We start from the raw sequence: 21574 nt of genomic DNA on the forward strand, positions 1-21574 counted from the left end.
TGACTAATACCATAATAGGAGTCCATATAAGCACAATAACAACCACTTATGTTCACATTTGTCTCCTCATATATAAATTACACTGATTCTGTTGCTGCATCAGACTATTAGACTGTCTGTGAATTTATTCAGTAATTTCTGTGTTTATGGAGACTCTCACAGATTTCTCACAAATACAGCCAGAAATCAATGTTTAGTGGTATCACTCTAGTTGAAAAGTGATGTTGGTTTATTTTTGTATATTGGTACTTTATTGGGGATATCTGTACATTATTACTTGGGATCAATAATTGTTCCTTTTATACTGGATATGTCTTGGCTCCCTGCCTGTCTTCTGATCTCCCCCTTTTTTTATATGTTAATGTACAACTGTGTTCTGAATAATTAAAAAGGGAGTAAATAAATAAAAATAAATAAATAAACAAGAAAATATTTGCACAGGTTCAAAAAAATAAATAATAACATTCTAAACACAGAATTAGCATTGAATACAAGATTATTACAAGATTAGAAGTTTTTGACAGGGTTTTTAGATATTGTACCAGTTACTCATGAAGAGATGAAGCTCCGCATTCACAGCCAATCTCAGTGACGTCACAGTGACACGCGTTCTATATATTCTTGATTTCAGCTGCAGTCCTTTATAATGCCGGAATTCTCTCACGAGCTCAGTGTGTGTGTCTGTACCTGCAGGACGGAAAAGTTAAGACTCAATACTGACGGTCGAGCAAGTTTCTTCTTGAAGCTTCGCTCGGCGAGTCTGTGCCCAGTCCTTCGCGGGATTGGATTGCGTATGCAAAATGCAGTTCTCGCGAAGGATTTTACGTGCCTGCTGCTTTCGTTGTGCCGCGGAGCAGCATCCGGTCTCCGGCCCGGCACCCGGTTTACTCGTGCTCTCCCTGGGATGAGGAGCTAGAGCACGCTTGGATTGGGTGTAACGATGCCGATGACCCCCAGGTACACACGTGAAGCCGGTACTATTACACTTGGCCTCCCGCTGCGAGGGTGTGGTGGGTGGGTGCAGCGGGGGCCAAGAGGGTCCCGACCCCGAGTGGTGGAGTATGGTCGGGTTGGGGGTGTGACAGTGATTGACAAAAGTGGGGCGTCGTGGTTATTCTCTCTAATCAAATGATCTTTTTTAGTTGTTGATCAATGTTAACACCTGCTATAAACCTTAATACACCATATGAAGATGTGAATCAAACACAGATTTATAAATTGCGCACAACATGTCCTCTATACTATGCCATAAACTAGTTAGGCCTACAAAGTAATGCAAAGTGACAAGGAAAAATTCCCTTACTGGCCGAATAACTCAGTAGCTTTAATAAGAATCAATGTATATTTCGTTCATACAGTGAATAGCCTACTATGCACTGTTTTATTTTTACATTAGATTACTTTTTAAATGTTACTATTACTTGGCCCCCGCTGCCAGGGTGTGGTGGGTGGGTGCAGCGGGGGCCAAGAGGGTCCCGACCCCGAGTGGTGGAGTGTGGTAGGGGTTGGGTTGGGGGTGTGATACTGATTGGCAAAAGGGGGATGCTGTGGACCTTCTTTAGTTGTTAATCACTGTTAACACCTGCTATACCTTAATATGAAGATCTGTGTGATAATCAAACACAGGCACAAAATTATAAATTGCGCATAAAATGTCCTCCACATTATGCAATAAACAAGTTACAAAGTAATGCAAATTGCCATGTATCTTTTCAAATATAATTTGTGTCTCTAAATGTATTATGATATATATTAAAAGAGAAAAATGATTTTGTCTCCTAAGTTTATTTGGGCCACAAATATTCAGTCATTTCTTGCAACTGACAAACACAGTATGTGACTCAGTTGTCCAGCTTTTCATTCACACACATTTGTGGTATTTGTATAACACTAGTTATATTTATGATTCTTTTTCCCACATTAAGAAGTTGACGTATGTTGACGTTGAACTCCAAAAGTAAGCCACATTCAAGGGCGTGGTTTAACGTGACAGAAAATTATGTTGTCTACAATATATTTTTTAAATGTATGGTTTATTTAAATATAACAATTCAATAAAACAGAACAGTCCATTTGCTAAAACTGTGTTCTGTTCTGTTTGTGCAGCGTATTACACAAATGAGATGAGACCATAGGCATCTTCCTGCACCTAATGCTGTGCACAAGATTATACAATTATGCAGTATGCATGTTTTAATAATAATAATAATTATTATTATTATTATTATTATATATTCATATTATTATACAATTATACATTAGGTATATTTAGCCTACATTCTTTTAAAAATCACTAAAGCATTTTTCTCTTCATTTTCCCTTAGTATACATAAAAAAAAATTAATCTATACAATTAGTGTTTGCTTTTTACTACATGGGAGGGCAGTTCCTAAATGAGATTGACTTAAATTAATAAATTGGCAGAATGTTCTTGCAAAACGTTGTTCACAGAACTTTTTTTTCTTTTTCTTTTTCTTTTTTTTTTTAAAGTTTATAAAAAAAAATTTGGGTTAGGTTGACTACATGAATTAAACGTAGTTGTGCTGAATGTTCGTGGATTTTTGCTGAACTAATACAACAAAACCAGTCATTTGCACTTTTTTCAAGTTGGGTTTTCTTTTACAGTGTAGCTTTTCACAGAGGAGCATAATAACCTTTAAAACCTGAGTGCTATTCAAATAAGCATCCCCAGTAGAAGATATTTTTAGTGCCTAACTGCGAAACCTTTCCCATCAATAATTTCCAAATCCTTATTCTCCATTTGGACCAGTACCAAGGACATGAGATTGTCCTTCTTGACTTCCACACAAAGCAACAACAGGTCGAATCAGCGGGTTTCAAACAGGCCGTTTTGGGCTGTCCATGGGTTATGATATGATAAACTGCTGAGGAGGCCTTCAGGTCTATCCAATTAAGAGGGGAAACAGAATCCTGACTTCAAGGACCAGAAGCAATTACAAATTCTGACAGTAGCCTATTTATTATTTGATCCATATCCATTCCCCTCATGCTAAGCTACTTTATCATATGTGATATATTTTATATATCTTTCTGTCATAAGTTTGAAATTCATGCTGCTGTCACGGGTTTGGTTGTTTTATGTTTTAGGCATCTTTGGTTTTGTTTATTTCATCTCTTATTTTGAGGTTTAGTTCTTGATATGTCTTTGTTTTCTTTGCCCTGATTCATTTTTGCATTTCGTCTTGTGCCTTCAGTCCTCATATCTTTGTCTTGACCCGGCTGTTTGTGAGTAGTTCTTCCTCATGCTTTCTTGTTCCTGGATTCCTTTGGTTTTAAGTAAAGGCTGCATTTCAATTTGAAATCTGAGGGCTCATATACAGCTTTATTTTAAGCTTCTTGTCAAGTTAATTTACCACACACACACACACATACTGGTTTTCTTTTGCGATTCTTATGCTTTGCACAATAATAATGATATGCATGTTCACAATATTGGCACTAATACGGATGAGAAAGTTTGAATCTGAATCTGCATCTGTTGACAATATCTTTGCCTATGAATTGTGCCTCTTGAGAACAACCTTTTTGTTTTTCATTATAAATAGTCTGATGTATAAAGTTGCAGATCTTCTAAACCCCCTCCACAGGGATAATAATGGCATGTTTGTTTCAAAAAGCACCAGGCAAAACAAAAAGAGACAAACCTCACAAAGGAGCCAGTGTCAGACAGTATATCTTCTGAATCGCCTAGTTTCAAAGTCTATTCAAACACACATAAAACTGATCAAAGAGATCATACTCCATGGAAACTTCTTTTTTGCATTCTTCTAATGTGCTGACATTCAGGGCTGTATAGAGGTGTATTTGAATACCGCTGTAGAGCCACATGTGGAATAGAGGGGGGCAAGTGATACCCAGAGAACAGAGGGTATAAACAAATAAAGTCATAACCACATGAGTGACATTTAAGCCGGTCAGTATTGCTGAGATTCTCAATCTTTCGCTGTATCTCGATATGACAGTGCTTCTCACCATCTCTGCGGGGAATTTTATATTCAATTACATTCTGCATGTTTGAAAACCTTCCAGTAAATGTCAAAAAGTAAATAAGGTGGGAAGCCATGCACCATGATTCCCTTGAAGATGGAGATTTGGAGTCACATGTACTTTGAAAGGAATATTGAGGCTTATGCTCTCAGCTCGCTTCCAGGTCACTGTAACATTGAGAATCAGCACAGACCGGCCCCACTGCCTCACCCTGAGCCTGAGCCTTTGTGGACACATCTGACTTTCATAGAGGTTAAAAACATCTAGCATGTTTAGCCTACTAACACTAATTCTAACTACAGTGTTTCAGTATAAATATTTTTCATAGAAAATCATAGTCTACTACGATAAACCATACCATAAAATTTTCTAAACATGGTTTGAATATATATATAACAAATGTCTTGAAACACAATCACCGTGCACGCCCATCAGTTACAGGTTTGTATAGTTTCTACCTGGCCTGACTGTCAGGACGAACAGGAAGTAGGAGATTACAGGTTACCGGATTCAATGTTTCAACTTAACAGCCAAAATGCACACGGGGAAAATGGTGCAGAGCACTGTTAAATATAAAGTACTTGCGAGCGATGTGCAAGATGAAAACGACAACGATTGTACCGAAGATGAAGGCGATGAAGAAATTACGATAGATTTCCATTCGTAAGTGACAAAATGAAAGTAAAATTTGCTTGACGTCTGTTGTGCACGTTCATTTCAAAGTATCTGCTTTAATGTGAATTGCATTTTCTCTTATGTCGTGGCTGCTTTTATTGATGTTAGTGCGACAACAGGTGCTCTACCTGCTAAAGACGCGACGCGACAAACTACAAAGCAGTGCACCTGCAGTGACTGTAATTGGATCTTTCTAGTTTTGCTGCGTCGCGTCACGGCGCTTGCAGTGTAGAAGGGGTGTTCCAGTGTAAATGTTCTCAATACTATGTCGTTTAAAGATATTCCTGCCAGTTAAGAGTTGTAATTAATTTCCTTCAATGATTAATTTAACAAGTAATCATCTAACATTCAAAAATTCTTTTTTTATATAGGCATCTTTTTTCAATCATGCAAACCATGCAGCGTTAAACTCAATTTAAAAACAACAACAACAAAAAGGTTTCCAGTCAAACCAGTTCACAAAATGGCCTAAAAGATTCTTTAGCAAGGTTTTTTGGTAAAAAAAAAAAAAGCTGTTAAATATGATAAACATTATAAAAGTAGCCCATATGAATCACATACTAGGTAGGCCTATATCTGAAGTCATACAAAAACTTTATGTGAGAAACAGACTGGAACTACTAAAATTCGACCCATTGAAGCCTGAAATTTTCAATTTGCATCCACATTCAAATGGCAGAAAAAGCCACTGGTTCTAGTTTGCGTCTGAACACGGGTGCACTGGTTCAGATACGAACAACAAGAGCATGAGTGAATAATGACAGAATTTTCATTTTCGTGTGAACTATTCGGTGTCCAACTGTGCATTGTATTCCAGCTATCATCCAGCAGATCAAAGTGATGGGCCATTCGCTGACATACTCAAACTGATTCAGAGCAGCATCACAAAAAACTAAATCTACTTTATATTTGTGCTTTATAAATACTGTCCCCCTAAACTCCACATTCTTATTGTTCTTACACTCGACAGGCCCTTCATCAATCAGCAAAGACAGAGAAGGAAAAGAGACACCTGTATCAGGGTCATGGTGGCTGTGATTCTTCTGGGAATTGTTTTTGGATTTATGGTGTATGAATGGAATGGCTATTGGTCTGGAGTTGAAGGGCTTCAGGACCTGTCACATCATCAGGAGCATAACGGGACACACAAGACCTCTGAGGATGAAGACCACGAACACCACGAACACCATGAAGACCATGAACACCATGAACACCACGATCACCACGATCAGCATGGAGAAGATGATGATCACGACAAGGACCATGACCACGACCACAAAGATGAACATAATCATAATAATGGTAGTCACACTCATGAGCACAGTCAACCACTGTACCACAATGCTGCTATCATCACAGACTCAGGCATGACTCCTTTCATTGACACTTACAATGAAAATGTGTATTATGACAGAAAATCCATAAATATGTATCAAAACATATCTTGATGTATTCAGTGTGACTTTTTGTTTATAGCAATCTGCTCCGGTATTGGTAAGGAGCTTCTTCAGGAGCAAGGGAATCTGGTAGACGCAGGGATTGCTGCTTTACTCTGCCTAGGAGTTGTTCATCCACACACTGCCGGATTAGGTCAGTATTGTGTACTTTTTTTTTTTTTATCACTTCACTTTTCTTCACAAATCAGATATTTCAGGGGCACAGTCTTGGATAGTCACAACAAAAAGTCAAATTCTCAGTGTTGTAGTCGAGACTAGCTCATTGGAGTCTGACCCTGCTGAAAAAACAAGCATATGCTATATATGGCTAGGTATGTTTTGAAGCATGGCAGCTGGTTTAAGCTGGTCAAGTGCTGGTCCTAAGCTGGTCCTAAGCAACTAGCTCCAGCTCAGGACCAGCTTATAATCAGCTCAAGACCAGCTTATAACCAGCTTAAACCAGCTCATAACCAACCAAGAACCAGCATAAACCAGCTCAAACCAGCTGCCATGCTTCAAAACATATCTAACGAGCATATGCTGTTTTTTTTGTTTTTTTTTCAGTTAAGACAAAGACCAGAAAAGAGTTGAATCGGAGTCAAAAATGAGTCTGCATGCTTCTAAGTCCATGACAAAACCAAGACCATGAAAATATGGACTCAAACACAATCCTCTTTTGGTCTTGGACTCGAATGAGCTTTGACTACAGCACTGCCAATGCTATTAACATTCATCATTGATTTTGAGATGCATGACTGATTTTTAGCTCTTTTCGAAGAGTGATGTAATTTCCTGAAATCTGCCATTTTAATGTTTATCTTTCAGTATTCAGTGTAATTCTCTAAAACTACCATGAGCAAGTTTTGTTGAAGTGTTCTGCATTTCAAATGATTTAAACACATAGTTTTTTAAAGACGGTCTCTTTAGATGTAAAATAATGTTTATGAAAGGTTAAAGAAGAAATCAAGAGAAGATTAAAAAAAAAAATCCCTCCTACATGAATATTTGAACAGTTTAGACTCTCAAATGCATACTGTTGTTAATGTCTACAACTAATTACCGCTGCATTTGCCTTTCACGAGGTTACTAAAAGCATAAACAGTTTTTTGAGGCTGTAGAATGATTCATTTATGCTTCCCTTTTCTTCAAGGTGGAGTGTTTTCTGCAATTTTGTACAAACATGAAACAAAATCATTTATAGCAATACATGACACCTCTCAGCAGTTGCCTATGCACAGAGCTCCCTCATTATTGCAGGGCCTTCATCTGCTGCACTCCAACTACGGGCATTCAGAATGGAGTCGGCTTTTCGAGGGCGCCACCAAACTCGCTAAAGACGGTTTCCGTATCGATGGAATCCTCTCCAGGGCTTTAGAAACCCACAAGGACAAAATACTCCACTCAGGACTGTCCGGTGTGTTCTGTGATACGGACGGGCGTGTGAAATCAGAGGGTGAGCGTGTTGCCAACGGGAATCTATCAGAACTTTTGCTGAGCGTCAGCCTAAATGGTTCCCATTTCCCAGAAAATCTGGCCGTAAAATTGGCTCAAGACATTTCTGAAGCTGAGAGGTCGGCTTTCCTTGCTGCCGTTCAGGCCGGCAGCGGAGAAATCAATGAGCCCCTTATCGTGGAAAAGGAGAAATACAGAATTCTTTCAGCCCCCTTACAGCACACAGGTGGAATGGTATCCAATATATTAGATAAAGTTCGAGAGCAAAACCTTACTTTTCCGAGCCACGGAGATCTCGGTAATGCCTCTGCCTCTTATAATGCTCTCTTAAATTTGGCGAATGAATTCCTCAACACAAGTCAGAGAGAGATATTCACATTAAATACCATAAGCAGTCATGTAGGAGTCCTTGATAGTCACGGCAATTTCATAGTTATCTCCACCTCGCTCAACAGCACATGGGGATCCGGGCAATACCTACCAAGTAGCGGAGTCATTCTCAATGACTTTACCTCAGACATCACTCAGGTGCCTTATTTTAGTTTTCCTCTAGTGCTCAACATATATGACAATGAAGAGGATCAAGACAAAGAGACGGTGCTTGTTGCTGTGACCGGAGGGCTTTCTGCTCTGATTCATTCTGTGGTTATGCTGAGAAACCTGGTTGACGTTGGACTGTCTGTTAATGACACTGTGAGCAGTCCTCTGCTATATATAGAGCAGGGGGGTCCCGAGTCTCTGTCTGGCTGTATGTCTGATGTCACAAACAACACTGTTGTCTTCCGTACGATTTCAGAGCAAGGCGGGTGGGTAAAGGAGGTGGGGGAATGTTCAGATGGCTTCCTGTCCATGCATCTGCAGCTGAAATCAGAACATGTAGGAGTCTATGGAGCAACTAAGGTTTACGCTGATGGATACTAAGGCAAAAAAAAAGATCTGGACAGTAATGACATATTTGGTAAAAGTGATACGTAATGCACTTTAAGACCATTGCACTCATACTCCCCATGACTTATGTTATGTCCAGCCTCACATTACTGGGAATGTTCTCTATGTAAATGTAATTTTTGTTTTTGGTAAAAAAATGTTTGCTGTTTTAGGAGACAGACTTTCAGTGATTCTTTCTTTTTTAAAATGCAATACTTCCTCTGTTATATGTTCTTTCCTTTCAGCATTTTTTTTTTTAAACGCCTTCCTGAGATGTCTTTAAATAGATTTTTTTTGTTGTTGTTTTATTTAATCCTGTGAATCATGCAGTGACTATGCAGTGCGCACAAACCCTAACAGTTGGATCGATTCGATGAACCTGATGAGTGAAGGACTGCTGCTTCTTTGTAACGTTGTTTTGATAAAAGTCAATTACAGACAAACACTTACAGATGTTTTTATGAAGTTTTATACACTTTTTTTCAATGTTTGACTATATGTGTATGTGAAGGTTATTTGCTTCTGGAGTTGCTGATGGAAGAATGGTGTTTGTTCAGTTGAATTAATGTGAGATGTTTATGATTTGTTGGACAAAAAGCTGCATATTTGAGTTCTATTACTAAATTGGGTTGCTTTTAGTTCTTTTGTTGTTTGGAAAAACAATAACATGAGTGCTATTTAACGAAATAGTGATTTTATATGAATTTGTACCATGTGATTGGTATGGAAATTTTAGCTTGAAGGTTTTTTCGTAAACTTAACTGCCAGTGGGGCGTAAGCAGATCATACAAACATGTATGAATAAGATTATACAAATTCATATGAATTAGACACCAATTTGCCAAAACATAAAATAGTTATGAATTACCATGAGAATGTGTTGCTTTTGATAGATTGATAGAGTTTTGTACAGAGTAGTTTTTATGCCAGTGCAAAAAAAAAAAAAACTCTGTTGCTGCTGCTGAAGCAGATTTTGTGATTGTAAAAAAATGTGGTGGTCTATCTTCATTGTGCTGATAGGCTGTACTGTCAGTTTTCATTTTAGTTCTTTGCCTGTTCCTCTCATCATCTTGGTTATGAACAAATTATACAGAAGTATACATCAAGACATTTTTGTTTCAGAATCTGTCATTATTGCTTGAAGCTGAAGTGTATACTTTTTTTTTATAAATATTAAAATACGTTTTCCTAGACCAGCCTTTTATGCAGACAACTGTAAGACAAGTTGATACCTGCCCAAAAAGTTTAAACTTTGTGCTGCTTTTAAACTCTTTGTTTGAGCATCTAAACAAGCCCAACAACAGCAACATTGGCTCAACCAATGGCATGAGATTGGGGCGGGCTCATCAGTTTATTCAACCAATAGCAGATATGGAGTGTTTTCAGGAAACCAATTAGAAAACAATCGTTATTTTTGCTATTCCGTTTGATGACATTAGGGGAAATACAGACATCAGATTTAAAATATGACACAAAAAATGACAGAAACTGTGTTTTGATGATTTTTCTATATGCATACTATAAAATGCACTGATGCCACAGAGCAAGACTACAGTAACAATGCTTGTCTAATAAAATGTAAATTATGAATAAAAACACTAATGATTTATTGAAACATGGAACATTGTATGCATTTCACTGGTGTTTAAAATGTCTTTGTTCTGTATATTAAAGCATAATGCTGCTTTCCAGTTTTTCTGGAATGTTAGTAATGTTTCCTGTTCAGACACTATACTTCATGTGTCAGAGTGGGTGTCAGGCTTAAGTGTTGCTCATTCTTTGCACTGTTATAATTCATGTGCTGTCACTCTGCTCTCAGTGGCTGCAAACACATGCATATCTTAATTAAAACATGTTACGCCGCTCCTCCCATTTGTGACGCTGCGCCTAGGCTGCTGTCAGTTTGGACTCCTGCTGAGCCACTTCCTTTTCAATACAGACACCCAGACATTTACTGAAAGGGCATGAATTAGATCAGGATTTTAATACCATGTCCTAATTACGCTGCAAATTGAGGCACAGTTAAAGGACATTTTGTGAATTGAAAATGATTTTAAATGAGTGAAATAAATGGCTTTCATTAGCTTAGAAGCCTACCTCGTTTACCTATTCGCCATCTAGAAACCGCAGCCAATCTCACCGTGTCCCCAATCTCAGCGTGACATCTCTCATCCATTCCCATTTTGACTAGGAAAATTGCAAAAGATTGCTCCGACACATGACAGAGCCTTAGCGAATGTGTTGTGCGAGGAGAAATGAGCATAGTGCCCATTTACAAAAAGCTGCATATCAACACAAAGTGCTAGATCACAGAAAATCTGGTTTAGGGAGGGCTTGATTTGTTTGTGGATATGGGAGGACATGGTCCACTAAATAAAAAAATCTTTATATATTGATTATTATTGTAAAATCACTTATAATTAATTCTGTACACTACAGTTCAAAAGTTTGGGGTCAGTAAGTTTTTTTTATTTTTTTAATGAAATGAATATATATTTATTCAGCAAGTACACACTGTATACACATGTACAACAAAGACTTAACATTGTTTCAACTAATTTCTATTTCAAATAAATGCTGTCCTTTTGAATTTTCTATTCATCAAATCCTGATAAAATGTATTAAAAACAACTGTTTTCAACATTGATAATAAGAAATATTTCTTGAGCACCAAATTAGCATATTAGAATGATTTCTAAAGGATCATGTGACATTTAAGACTGGAGTAATGATGCTAAAAATTCAGCTTTGCTATCACAGGAATAAATTACATTTTAAAAAAGATAAATTATTTTCATTTGTAATAATATTTCACAATATTACTGTTTTTAATGTATTTTTGATCAAATAAACGCAGCCTTGGAAAGAATAAGAGTCGTCTTTTAAAAACATTAAAAAAATCTTACTAAACCCAAACTTATGATTGGTAGTGTATATGCCCAAAACATTTACAGCTGGTAGTCAACCAAAATGCCTGTTACCGCCATGTGTACCACTACCACAAGGCCACATCGTTAAATTCAACCCAGTCACATGTGACACCCGTTTGCGAAATCATCACCAGGCGGCGCAAAGGGACAGTTTGCAACATTGCTCGGTAGGGCTGGAATTGTGACATTTTTACATTTGTGAATAAAGATAAAATAATGAAACAAATTACTGATAATAATAAAAACAACAACAATATGGCATTATGTAGTAAAGGGTTAGTTCACCCAAAAATTAAAATTCTGTCATTTATTACTCACCCTCATGTCGTTCCACACCCGTAAGACCTTCGTTCATCTTCAGAACACAAATTAAGATATTTTTGATAAAATCCGAGAGGTATATGACTCATCCAACCGACACTTTCAAGGGCCAGACATCATTAAAACGGTGCACATGACTGCAGTGCTTCAACATTAATTTTATGAAGTGACGAGAATACTTTTTATGCGCAAAAACAAAACAAAAATAACGACTTTATTCAATTATACTTTATTGTTAATTATTTTGACGTCTATGGACGAGACATATACCTCTCGGATTTCATCAAAAATATCTTAGTTTGTGTTCCGAAGATGAACGAAGGTCTTACAGGTGTGAAACGACATGAGGGTGAAAAGTAAATGACAGAATTTTCAGTTTTGGGTGAACTAACCCTTTAAGGCCATAATGTTCAATCATAGAACATTGTTTCTGTGCAATTAAAAGTCATGCCAATATTAAGACAATGATAACAAGGATTTAATATCAGGCAGAGTTACTGGATGTCTTATAACTAAAAGTGGTTTCTTTTGTTCGGCAAGTTGCAGAAATGTTCAGATTAATTAATTACTATGACACATGATTCATCCCTAGTCGAGGGCAGTTAAGGTAGGATATATTGTATCACTGTGTGATCTCAAGACTGAAAAACAGTCCTGAAGCTCAGTGTAGTTTAAGATTGAAACTGATATTGATGTGTGATATGAGAGCACATAAGCAGGGCACTTCAAGACATACAGTACTGATAGAGCTAGTACAGTGATTACATTGATGCAGATGGGCATATCCAGGCCAAAGGTAACTGTTCTCATAAGCATCATCAATGCAACTGACATACAGAAGGATGATGTCATGATATGAAGTTGTGAGGAAATGATTTATTTGAAAAATGGGGTTTTTTGAATCCCAGAGGCCTCTGCTTGCGGTTTCTCATCTCTCCGGTATATTGAGGTATGATGACAATCTATGCACATCCATTAGACATTACAGTATGATGTGTCATTTTCAAGAAGTAACACATTACCCTTGCACAGGGATAAATAAGAATCTGATTTGATACCGAAAAAATAAAACGTTTATTTGTTTTATCATTTGCTTTTGCTTTAAAATGTCTCCCTCTGATCCTCACTAGTTAAATACAACAGGAAATATGAGGTTATTTATCTGAGGTTTCGTATTAAAACGATGGTCTTGGCAATGGATACTTTCCTAAACCCTCTATAAATCGACAATCAATTATGCTGCAAAGGCAATACAATGCAATCCAAAGTACAATCAAACATTCCACTGAAAACAACTATACTATACATGTACACATTGTGACTGGATCATAACTATACTTATATTTAAAAAATGTACAGTATCACATTTTTGTGTCTCAGTGCAAAAGATGTTTAGAAAGAAAACTAAAAAAGCAGTGCCCTTGATACATCCACAAAATGTTCTTCCTTTGTATCCTCTAAACACAATAAAACATTTGGTCATTTGAGTGCCAGAAAACAATGAATAAATTACATGACACATTTTTAAAATTTTACAGTCACTGTCAAGTAGCAGCAGCAAAATCAGCTCAGACGTTTTAAATAATGCACTAATAACAGTGCATCGCTGTACTGACACAAACCGTTCCCAGATACTAACAATGCAAACGATATTAACGATAATAGTAATCCAAATAACGATGACAAAAAACTTGTACGTATATATGCGCGTTTCGGTCAAAAGTTATTTACAGTGCATCAGTAAGTTCTCTGGCTTTGTTTTCCGTGTTTTTATATTCCAAAGGAAGGAGAGGAAAGGCAAATAAAAGTCCACGTCACTAAACTCCATCAAACATCATCAGCTGGTGCATATGCTGTTGATGGTTATGATCGCTGGGTCCACCAGTCCCATCTCCTCGTGTTCGTTCACACAGAGCTGGTAGCCGCAGCCTCGCCGCCGCTTCAGGGGAGTGACTTTCACGTCTGGTTTGGCACGTGGCGGCAGAAGGAAGCCGACGCTCCCGGCGATGAGCATGTGCCAGATGCTGTGGATGTAGAAGTAATTCTCCTCCGTCTCCACGAAGGCATATAAGGCCACCGCTGATGTGGCAATGGTGGTGCCGGGGAACAGGAAAAAGACCCAGCGCTTCCAGGTCGGTGGGTAACAGCGGCGCCGGCGGATGGTGCGCACGGTCTGAAGAACACAAAGCAGGAGACACATTGCATCATGAATAAATCAGCATGGTCTAAAACGCATGAACAATGAGAAAGACACATGAATTAATAAGGCACACGGACCAACAAGGCCATCAGGCACCAGAGGTACTTCTATCATCAAGTTCACCAACTGTGGTCGTCTCAAAGACTGAACTTAACCATTTAAGTAACTAGTTGCAGCAGGTGCAACTCAGATGATTAAAGTATCACTACCTTTATTAAAACGAATAAAAAAAAAAAAAAACGAAACAATTAAAAGGATAAAATTATAACTTGGATTATATGTAAGATTATTATTCTGGGTCAGTTACTGAACATAATTGTGGAAGCCCTGCTTCACTGCTTTTATAAATCATAATTATGACAAAAAAGGTATAAATTATTAGATAAAAAGTCGTAATTATGAAGTCGAAATTGTGAGAAAAAAATTATGAAGTCACAACTGACATTATCTCATATTTTCAATTTTTTGTCAAAATTTTGACTTTTTTCTCATAATTTTATCTTTCAATTGACTTTATGTAATATTTGTTTTTACATTTTATTGTGAGATACTAAGTAAAAAATAAGATAAAAAGTCAAAATTATTACAAAGTTGAACCTACAAGAAAAGTCATTATGATGTCATAACTGAGACTTTAACTCATAATTTCAACTATGTAATAGTTTCGACTTTTTAATCTCATAATTATAACTTTTGATGTCATAAATATAATTTACCAAAGCATGTTTTTTTCCCCTATGTGGCAGAAACAGGCTTCCATAGTTAGGTAACTTGATTTAACTGAATGTAAGAATAGCAAAAACTTAAAGGAATAGTTCACCCAAAAATGAAAATTCTGTCATTAATTACTCACCCTCATGTCGTTCTACACCCATAAGCCCGTCGTTCATCTTCAGAACACAAATTAAGATGTTATTGATGAAATCCGATGACTCAGTGAGGCCTCTATTGAGAGCAAAGCCACTGAACCTCTCAAGGTCCAGAAAGGTACTAAAAACATATTTAAAACAGTTCATGTGACTACAGTGGTTCTACCTTAATAAAATAAAGTGACGAGAATACGTTTTGTGTGCCAAAAAAACAAAATAATGACTTTTCAACAATATCTAGTGATGGGCGATTTCAAAACACTGCTTCGGAGCTTTACAAATCGAATCAGTGGTTCGGAGCGCCAAAGTCACGTGATTTCAGCAGTTTAGCCGTTTGAGAACCGAATCACTAATTCGAAACAAAAGATTCGTAATGCAAGACAGTGTTTTGAAATTGGCCATCACGAGATATTGTTGAAAAGTCGTTATTTTGTTTTTTTGGCACACAAAAAATATTCTTGATACTTTACTGTACTTTACTATACTCACATGAACTGTTTTAAATATGTTTTGAGTACCTTTATGGATCTTGAGAGGTTCGGTGGCTTTGCTCTCAATAGTGGCCTCACTGAGCCATCAGATTTTTTTTTTCACTTAATTTGTGTTCTGAAGATGATCGAAGGTCTTACGGATGTAAAACGACATGAGGGTGAGTAATTAATTACAGAATTTTAATTTTTGGGTGAACTAACCCTTTAAGATTAAGTCAATAAATGTGTTTAATTTCACACTGCTGTTAGTATTCACAAGGAATCCTGACCTAATATATAATTTTTATATAATAATCCAAACACAGTTGCAACTGATCTTGAAAGCCAGTATGAATTTTCACTGTACTTAAATGGAGTGACCAAAATAAGACCTACAGTATGACTGTTTTCTCACAGCATTTAAAACACCCTTTTTACTTGCAATAATTATGCAACATAATTAAAGACACATTTTTGTTGTAGAAGTTGTATTCAAAATACACTTGGCTCAAAAAATCCGAGCTGGGCCTGGCACATATCCCATCAGATTTAATGCCCATGATGCTTCTTCAGACCAATAAAGATCTGATGTCCTCGAGCCACTGCTATTAGAGTTGAATCCAAACGCACACACTTATAAAGTTGGACATACAATTTACAGACTTCATCGAAATTCAATTCTCCAGCCTGGGGTCCTGATATTTATGAACACCGTAAAGCAGGCTGTCCTCCCACACTCCGCACCACACACTCTTCACACCGCTCATGCTCCTACTAATGCAATTACATGGTATTAATCTATCAGCTGAGCGCAGAGAAACAGCTTAACAGATGTGTATAACATATGTAAACTCTACAGATAAAACTGAAGGCACTTTTGCACAGTTGGCACCAAGCAGCATCTAGTCTGTGTCCATCAGACTTGCTCTACCACCTATAGTAGTTCTCCAAGTCATTATTAACCTTCCTCCTGACAGTGCAGACAGAATGAATCGCTGTCCTTTTTTCCATGTCTGTCATGACATTTCAGTTATAATGTTCCACTAGTTGACAACATGTAGACTAGAAATTTGCCCCAGGTTACAATTTTATAGCCATGGCATGAATTTTAACTGTGAAAACATGTCTTGTGCAGCTGAGGGAATACACAATGTGAGCTCTAGCACACACTCAAAGCTGAGGTTTAACATCGATGACAGTATAGCAAGTCACAGGATTGAAAGCAAGGGGCTGAAATGGACAAGACACTTTAAATCTCATGATTCTACATTGTTACCGCTGTAAAGAATGTGCAGCAGTCAATCAAACACACACACACACACACACACACACACACACACACACACACACACACACAGGTGACTGCTTAGAACTCAATCACATTTGTGCTGAAGATGCGGGTCCTCCGAGACATTGCAAATCTCGTACTCGCTCTGATTACTGATTCAATTCCAGCATTTGTTGGCTTCCTGTGCAATTTAAAAACTGAAGTTCTGAAAGTCTGTGAAACTTTTTAATGGCTGAGGAATTTCATTTCTTGTCCTCTGCCACATTACAGTCGCATACTTCAAAAGATCCTTATCTGAAAATGTCCCGGAAAGGCTTCAAAGCTATTATGTGTATTTTGTCATTTCCATACAATGGAAAGAACTCTCACGGAATCCTTTGTGCAAGTTTTATACAAGCAGCCTTGACGCTTATTATACATGCATTTGTCTGTCAAAAATGCATTTTATGGACTTCTCTGATGTGATTCAACCAGTGTTTATGCCAACACCTATCCATTTTACTACAGTTTTGTCTTTAAAGAAATTATTAGAAATTAAAGAAACATTCCTCAGATTCCCTGTTATTTTACTAAATGAGAATATAATTTATTTACCAAAATAAACATAAAAATATACACAAACAAATAAATAAATAAATAAATAAATAAATAAAGTATTACTACTACTACTACTACAGTAGAAACAGTTCCTTAAAGGATTAGTTCACTTTCAAATGAAAATTAGCCCAAGCTTTACTCACCCTCAAGCCATCCTAGGTGTATATGACTTTCTTCTTTCTGATGAACATAACCGGAGATATATTAATAAATATCCTGATGCATCCGAGCTTTATAATGGCAGTGAACTGGGTTCATGAGTATGAGCTGAAGAAAGTGCCTCCATCCACATCCATCCATCATAAACGTGTACTCCACACGGCTCCGGGGGTTAATAAAGGCCTTCTGAAGCAAAGCAATGCGTTTGTGTAAAACAATATCCATATTTAACAAGTTATGAAGTAAAATATCTAGCTTCCGCCAGACTGCCTTCCGTGTTCAAGTTACGAAGAAAGTGTAACTGTAAGAAAGTGTGACTGGCGTCACATCAAGCACGTTAACCTTTTTAAGTTGAATCGGGAAGGCGTAGGATGTAGCGTAAGCTTTTTGAACTGCAAGAGTTTTACATGTTCTTCGTAAGTATACAGAAGGCGGTCTGGTGGAAGCTAGATATTTTACTTCATAACTTGTTAAATATGGGGGGTTTTTTTCACACAAATGCATCGCTTCGCTTCAGAAGACATTTATTAACCCCCCGGAGCCGTGTGGAGTACACGTTTATGATGGATGGATGTGGATGGATGCAATTTCTTCAGCTCATACTTGTTGATCCTGCTTTCTGCCATTATAAAGCTCGGATGCATCAGGATATTTATTAAAATATCTCCGATTGTGTTCATCAGAAAGAAGAAAGTCATATACACCTAGGATGGCTTGAGGGTGAGTAAAGCTTGGGCTAATTTTCACTTGAAAGTGAACTAATCCTTTAATGCAACTTAAAATGCCTTTCTAACCATTAAATATAACTGTCTTTGGTGTAACCTAGTACAATCATGTTGATTCGGTCTAAAAATATATATAATAATAATATTAATACTAATAAACAGTTCATTTAGATATGTTAGACACATTTTTAGGTTAGAGGACAGTGTATGTAAATATCAGTATCACTTTGAGCTTATAATGAGTTCCACAGCATAAATCATTATGAGAAAGAAACATCCTGCCCTCTGTCAATATTTCTCCACTCATTAATCTTCAGGCACATAACAGGTGCATGTTACAAAAAGAGAGAAAGGAAAATGGACGAGCTCAAAATGTGACATTTAACCGATGGGCCAAATCTGTACAAGCCCAACCTATACACAGACAATTGCAAAACACAGCTTCATATTAGTGTACATCACAGCAAACCCCAGATGTCCATGCCTTCATGCCGCATACTGTTTATTAATGAGGATTATTCCCAAATGTGCGTGACTCCCATATGTTCTTTTTGACTTTCATTGAAATTGATTCTCATTTATATTTCACATTATAAGGCAGCTGTTATGACAGAAGGATTGGAATCTAACACCCACGGTCCTGACCACATCCTCAAACAGTAATGGCTGCTCCTGAGATGAATCACACTTATTTAACCACCTCTGAGGGATACGCACTAATAGATTTCAAAGAATTCATCAGCCACGCAGGATATGCCTTCAGATATTGATCGGATGACACATGAATCAATGATGCCTGGACACAAGCAGAATCATAGTGCTTCACACCTCAAATCTAGTTAGCATGATTTGGAGCATTGTTTTGAGACAAATGCTACAATTTATGAGAGCAAAATGTATTATAGGCCCACAAGCTACTAGTTTGTTTTTCAGCAGTTATTTATCATTCTGTCTTTGAGATGTTGCATCATGCATGAAGCTCAGTGAATATATTCACATCATACTAGAAGCTTGTTAACTAGAAACTGGTTAGCATGGTTCAGTTAGCCCCTGCTGGTAGATGCTGTAATTACACCATCTGGCCACAAAGAGCATCTTTCTCCATTGACGGCATTAAAAATATGCATGTATTCTTCTGACGAAATACAATTTATACAAGCAACATATCATTACTGTTGTTATTGTTAACTATAAAATTAAAACTATAAAAAAAAAAAATAGTTTTCTTTATTGAAATAAAGCTAAAATTAAAATGAATATGAATATAAGATAAAATTTAAAAATGTTGCTGTGACGAGCAGGGCGGAGCAAGAGCCGTGAGAGATATGAAACCGTTATCACTCGCGTCACCAGCCTCGCGCCGTTCCCCTGCCCTGCTCGTCACAGTTGTCTTGGCAACTAACTAAAATAAGTTAAAGCTAAAGTACTAATATTACTAAAACTGAAATAAAAATAAAGCTAAATAGAAAAAAAATTTACTAAAATTAAAATAAAAACAGAAAATAAATAAATAAAAAGTGAATTAATATATATTAAAATATTAATAAATACGAGAGGCTGTGCTGTTTCGTGAATAAGTCACGGCTGAAGGGAGTTGTTAGGCATGACATGAAGCGGGGAGTGCCTGCAACCCCTTCAGCCGTGACTTATTCACGATACAACACTACCCTCGAGTACCTTATTGCTTTTATAAAATGGTTACCACACAATACAAATATTAAAGCCAAAATATGTATCAATGCAACTTTCATGAAGTAAACTTTCACTAAAAGCCTTCCTTCCGCCAGAAAAATTAGTCCCTGACCGTGAACAGCAACAGAAGTTACATTATTACGCCATTAGATGGCGGCAAAGACTGTCTTTATGAGTGTGTCTCTCCGTAGTGAAGACTTTTATATTGAAAAGTCTGAATTGTTGTGAACATGGAATAAGACGCAACGGACAAATGCTTTGACTAGTGCTGTCAGTCACGGGAAAACTCCTTAACTGTTAAAAGGACAAGATAATACATCAGACATTTAAACAGATGTTTTATTATGAACACAAAACTGACCTGAAGGAAAATGCTAAATCTGAATGCAAGTAATAAACTCGCTCACTCGATCTCTTTCTCACAATACTCTTCTACATAATACTGTAAGCTTCAATGAACAATATCAATTGAGAACATACAGTTTACGTTGTTAAGAGTGGTTGCTAAGGGTGTTGTGTAGTGATACACAGAACCGTTGGGTGAAGCGGTCATAGCCGTGCTTTATCGTGAATAAAACACAGCTATTGACCAATCAGAATCAAGGACAGGAACTAACAGTTTTATAAAAGTGTATAAATAATACAACATAAAATATTTTATCACTTAAAAGTAGATGTTTTAGCAGTGGCTGATTCTTTTTTGAAAGGATTTTTTTTTTTTGAAAGGATGAAATAGAGGAAAATTATATTTTACATCATAACATTTCTGTTTAAAAAAAAAAAATCCCAGATATTCAATGAGTAATATATGTTATAAGATTCCACTATATATAACATAGCATGTACTATTTCATAATATATGTCAGAGGATCTATAAAGTGGAGTTGCTGAAGCTCATAACAATAAACCGCATGAGTCATGGATCACAGAGTATGGAACAGAGCCAAATAAGAGCAAACCACTGCTTTGGAAGCATTACTGCTGATGAACACAGAAAGTTTGCTAAGACCTCCTCCAAGTTTCACAGCACCCCTAAAACAATAAAATATTTTACATTTGAGGAAAAAAAGTGAAGCATGGAGTAATGAAATTGGTCAGCTTTGCTGCATCAGGGCCTAATTGCTCTAAGGCTACATTCACACTGCAAGCTTTAATGCTCAAATATGATTTATTGCTCAGATCCGTCTTTTTTTTTTTTTTTGGTTTGTTTGTTTTTTTTGTCTCTTCACATGATCTTTTAAATGTGGCCAATATCAGATTCAAACTGGTTACAGTCCTGAACTGACCCATATGTGCAAAAGTAGTAAACATGAAGGTTAAAGCATTTACACGTTCCTTAGGTTATGTGACATGGAAGTCAGCAAATTGGTGCGCAGCCAATAAGGAGGATGCAGAGGATGAGGAGAAAGAGAGTAATGTTTTTCCTGTTCAGTTTTTCCTCAAGTTTAGCTTGTCGTCACTGTAATACTTATGAGTATAACAGCTCACCGTTCCTCCACTGACTAACTTTGCTGCCGTCTTCCATATTCAAAGAACTACTGCCGGTATGTATAAAATCTTTGGAGTGATGTCCATCAGCACAGAATTGTGATGAATGTGGATCTACAATGAAGTAAAAGTCGCATGAATTCTGATATGACTGTTCAGACTGAAGTCGTATTTCAAAACATCTGACCTGCAATGGATTTAGGACCACATATGGAAGTGACCCAAATCAGAATAGAAAAGATTCCATGTGGTTTGTGCTGTTCACACTGTTATTAAAAAAAAATATATATATATCAAATCTGAGTCACATATGAGCAAAAAAAAAAAAAAAAAAAAA

General features: G+C 37.0%; 2 protein-coding genes across 8 annotated transcripts in view; one reads left to right on the forward strand and one right to left on the reverse strand.

The window, feature by feature from the left end:
• Positions 1-4487: 4487 nt before the first annotated feature.
• Positions 4488-9608, forward strand: si:ch73-337l15.2 (glutathione hydrolase 6). The gene is made up of 4 exons (XM_051894268.1): positions 4488-4671; positions 5654-6048; positions 6160-6273; positions 7270-9608. Exons 1-4 carry the CDS (start codon positions 4544-4546, stop codon positions 8490-8492), a joined length of 1860 nt encoding a protein of 619 aa, XP_051750228.1. The 5' UTR covers positions 4488-4543; the 3' UTR covers positions 8493-9608.
• Positions 9609-12605: 2997 nt separating this feature from the next.
• The window catches only part of tmem8b (transmembrane protein 8B), a 158335-nt gene continuing 149366 nt past the window's right edge, over positions 12606-21574 (reverse strand). For all 7 annotated transcript variants that reach the window (XM_051895098.1, XM_051895096.1, XM_051895094.1 and 4 more), the window contains one exon: positions 12606-13922. In XM_051895098.1, the coding sequence (XP_051751058.1) occupies positions 13587-13922 (336 nt within the window). In that variant the 3' untranslated portion in view covers positions 12606-13586. The remainder of the gene's footprint in view (positions 13923-21574) is intronic.

Source organism: Ctenopharyngodon idella, chromosome 5 (genome assembly GCF_019924925.1).
Source record: "Ctenopharyngodon idella isolate HZGC_01 chromosome 5, HZGC01, whole genome shotgun sequence".
NCBI classification, from domain to species: Eukaryota; Metazoa; Chordata; class Actinopteri; order Cypriniformes; family Xenocyprididae; genus Ctenopharyngodon; species Ctenopharyngodon idella.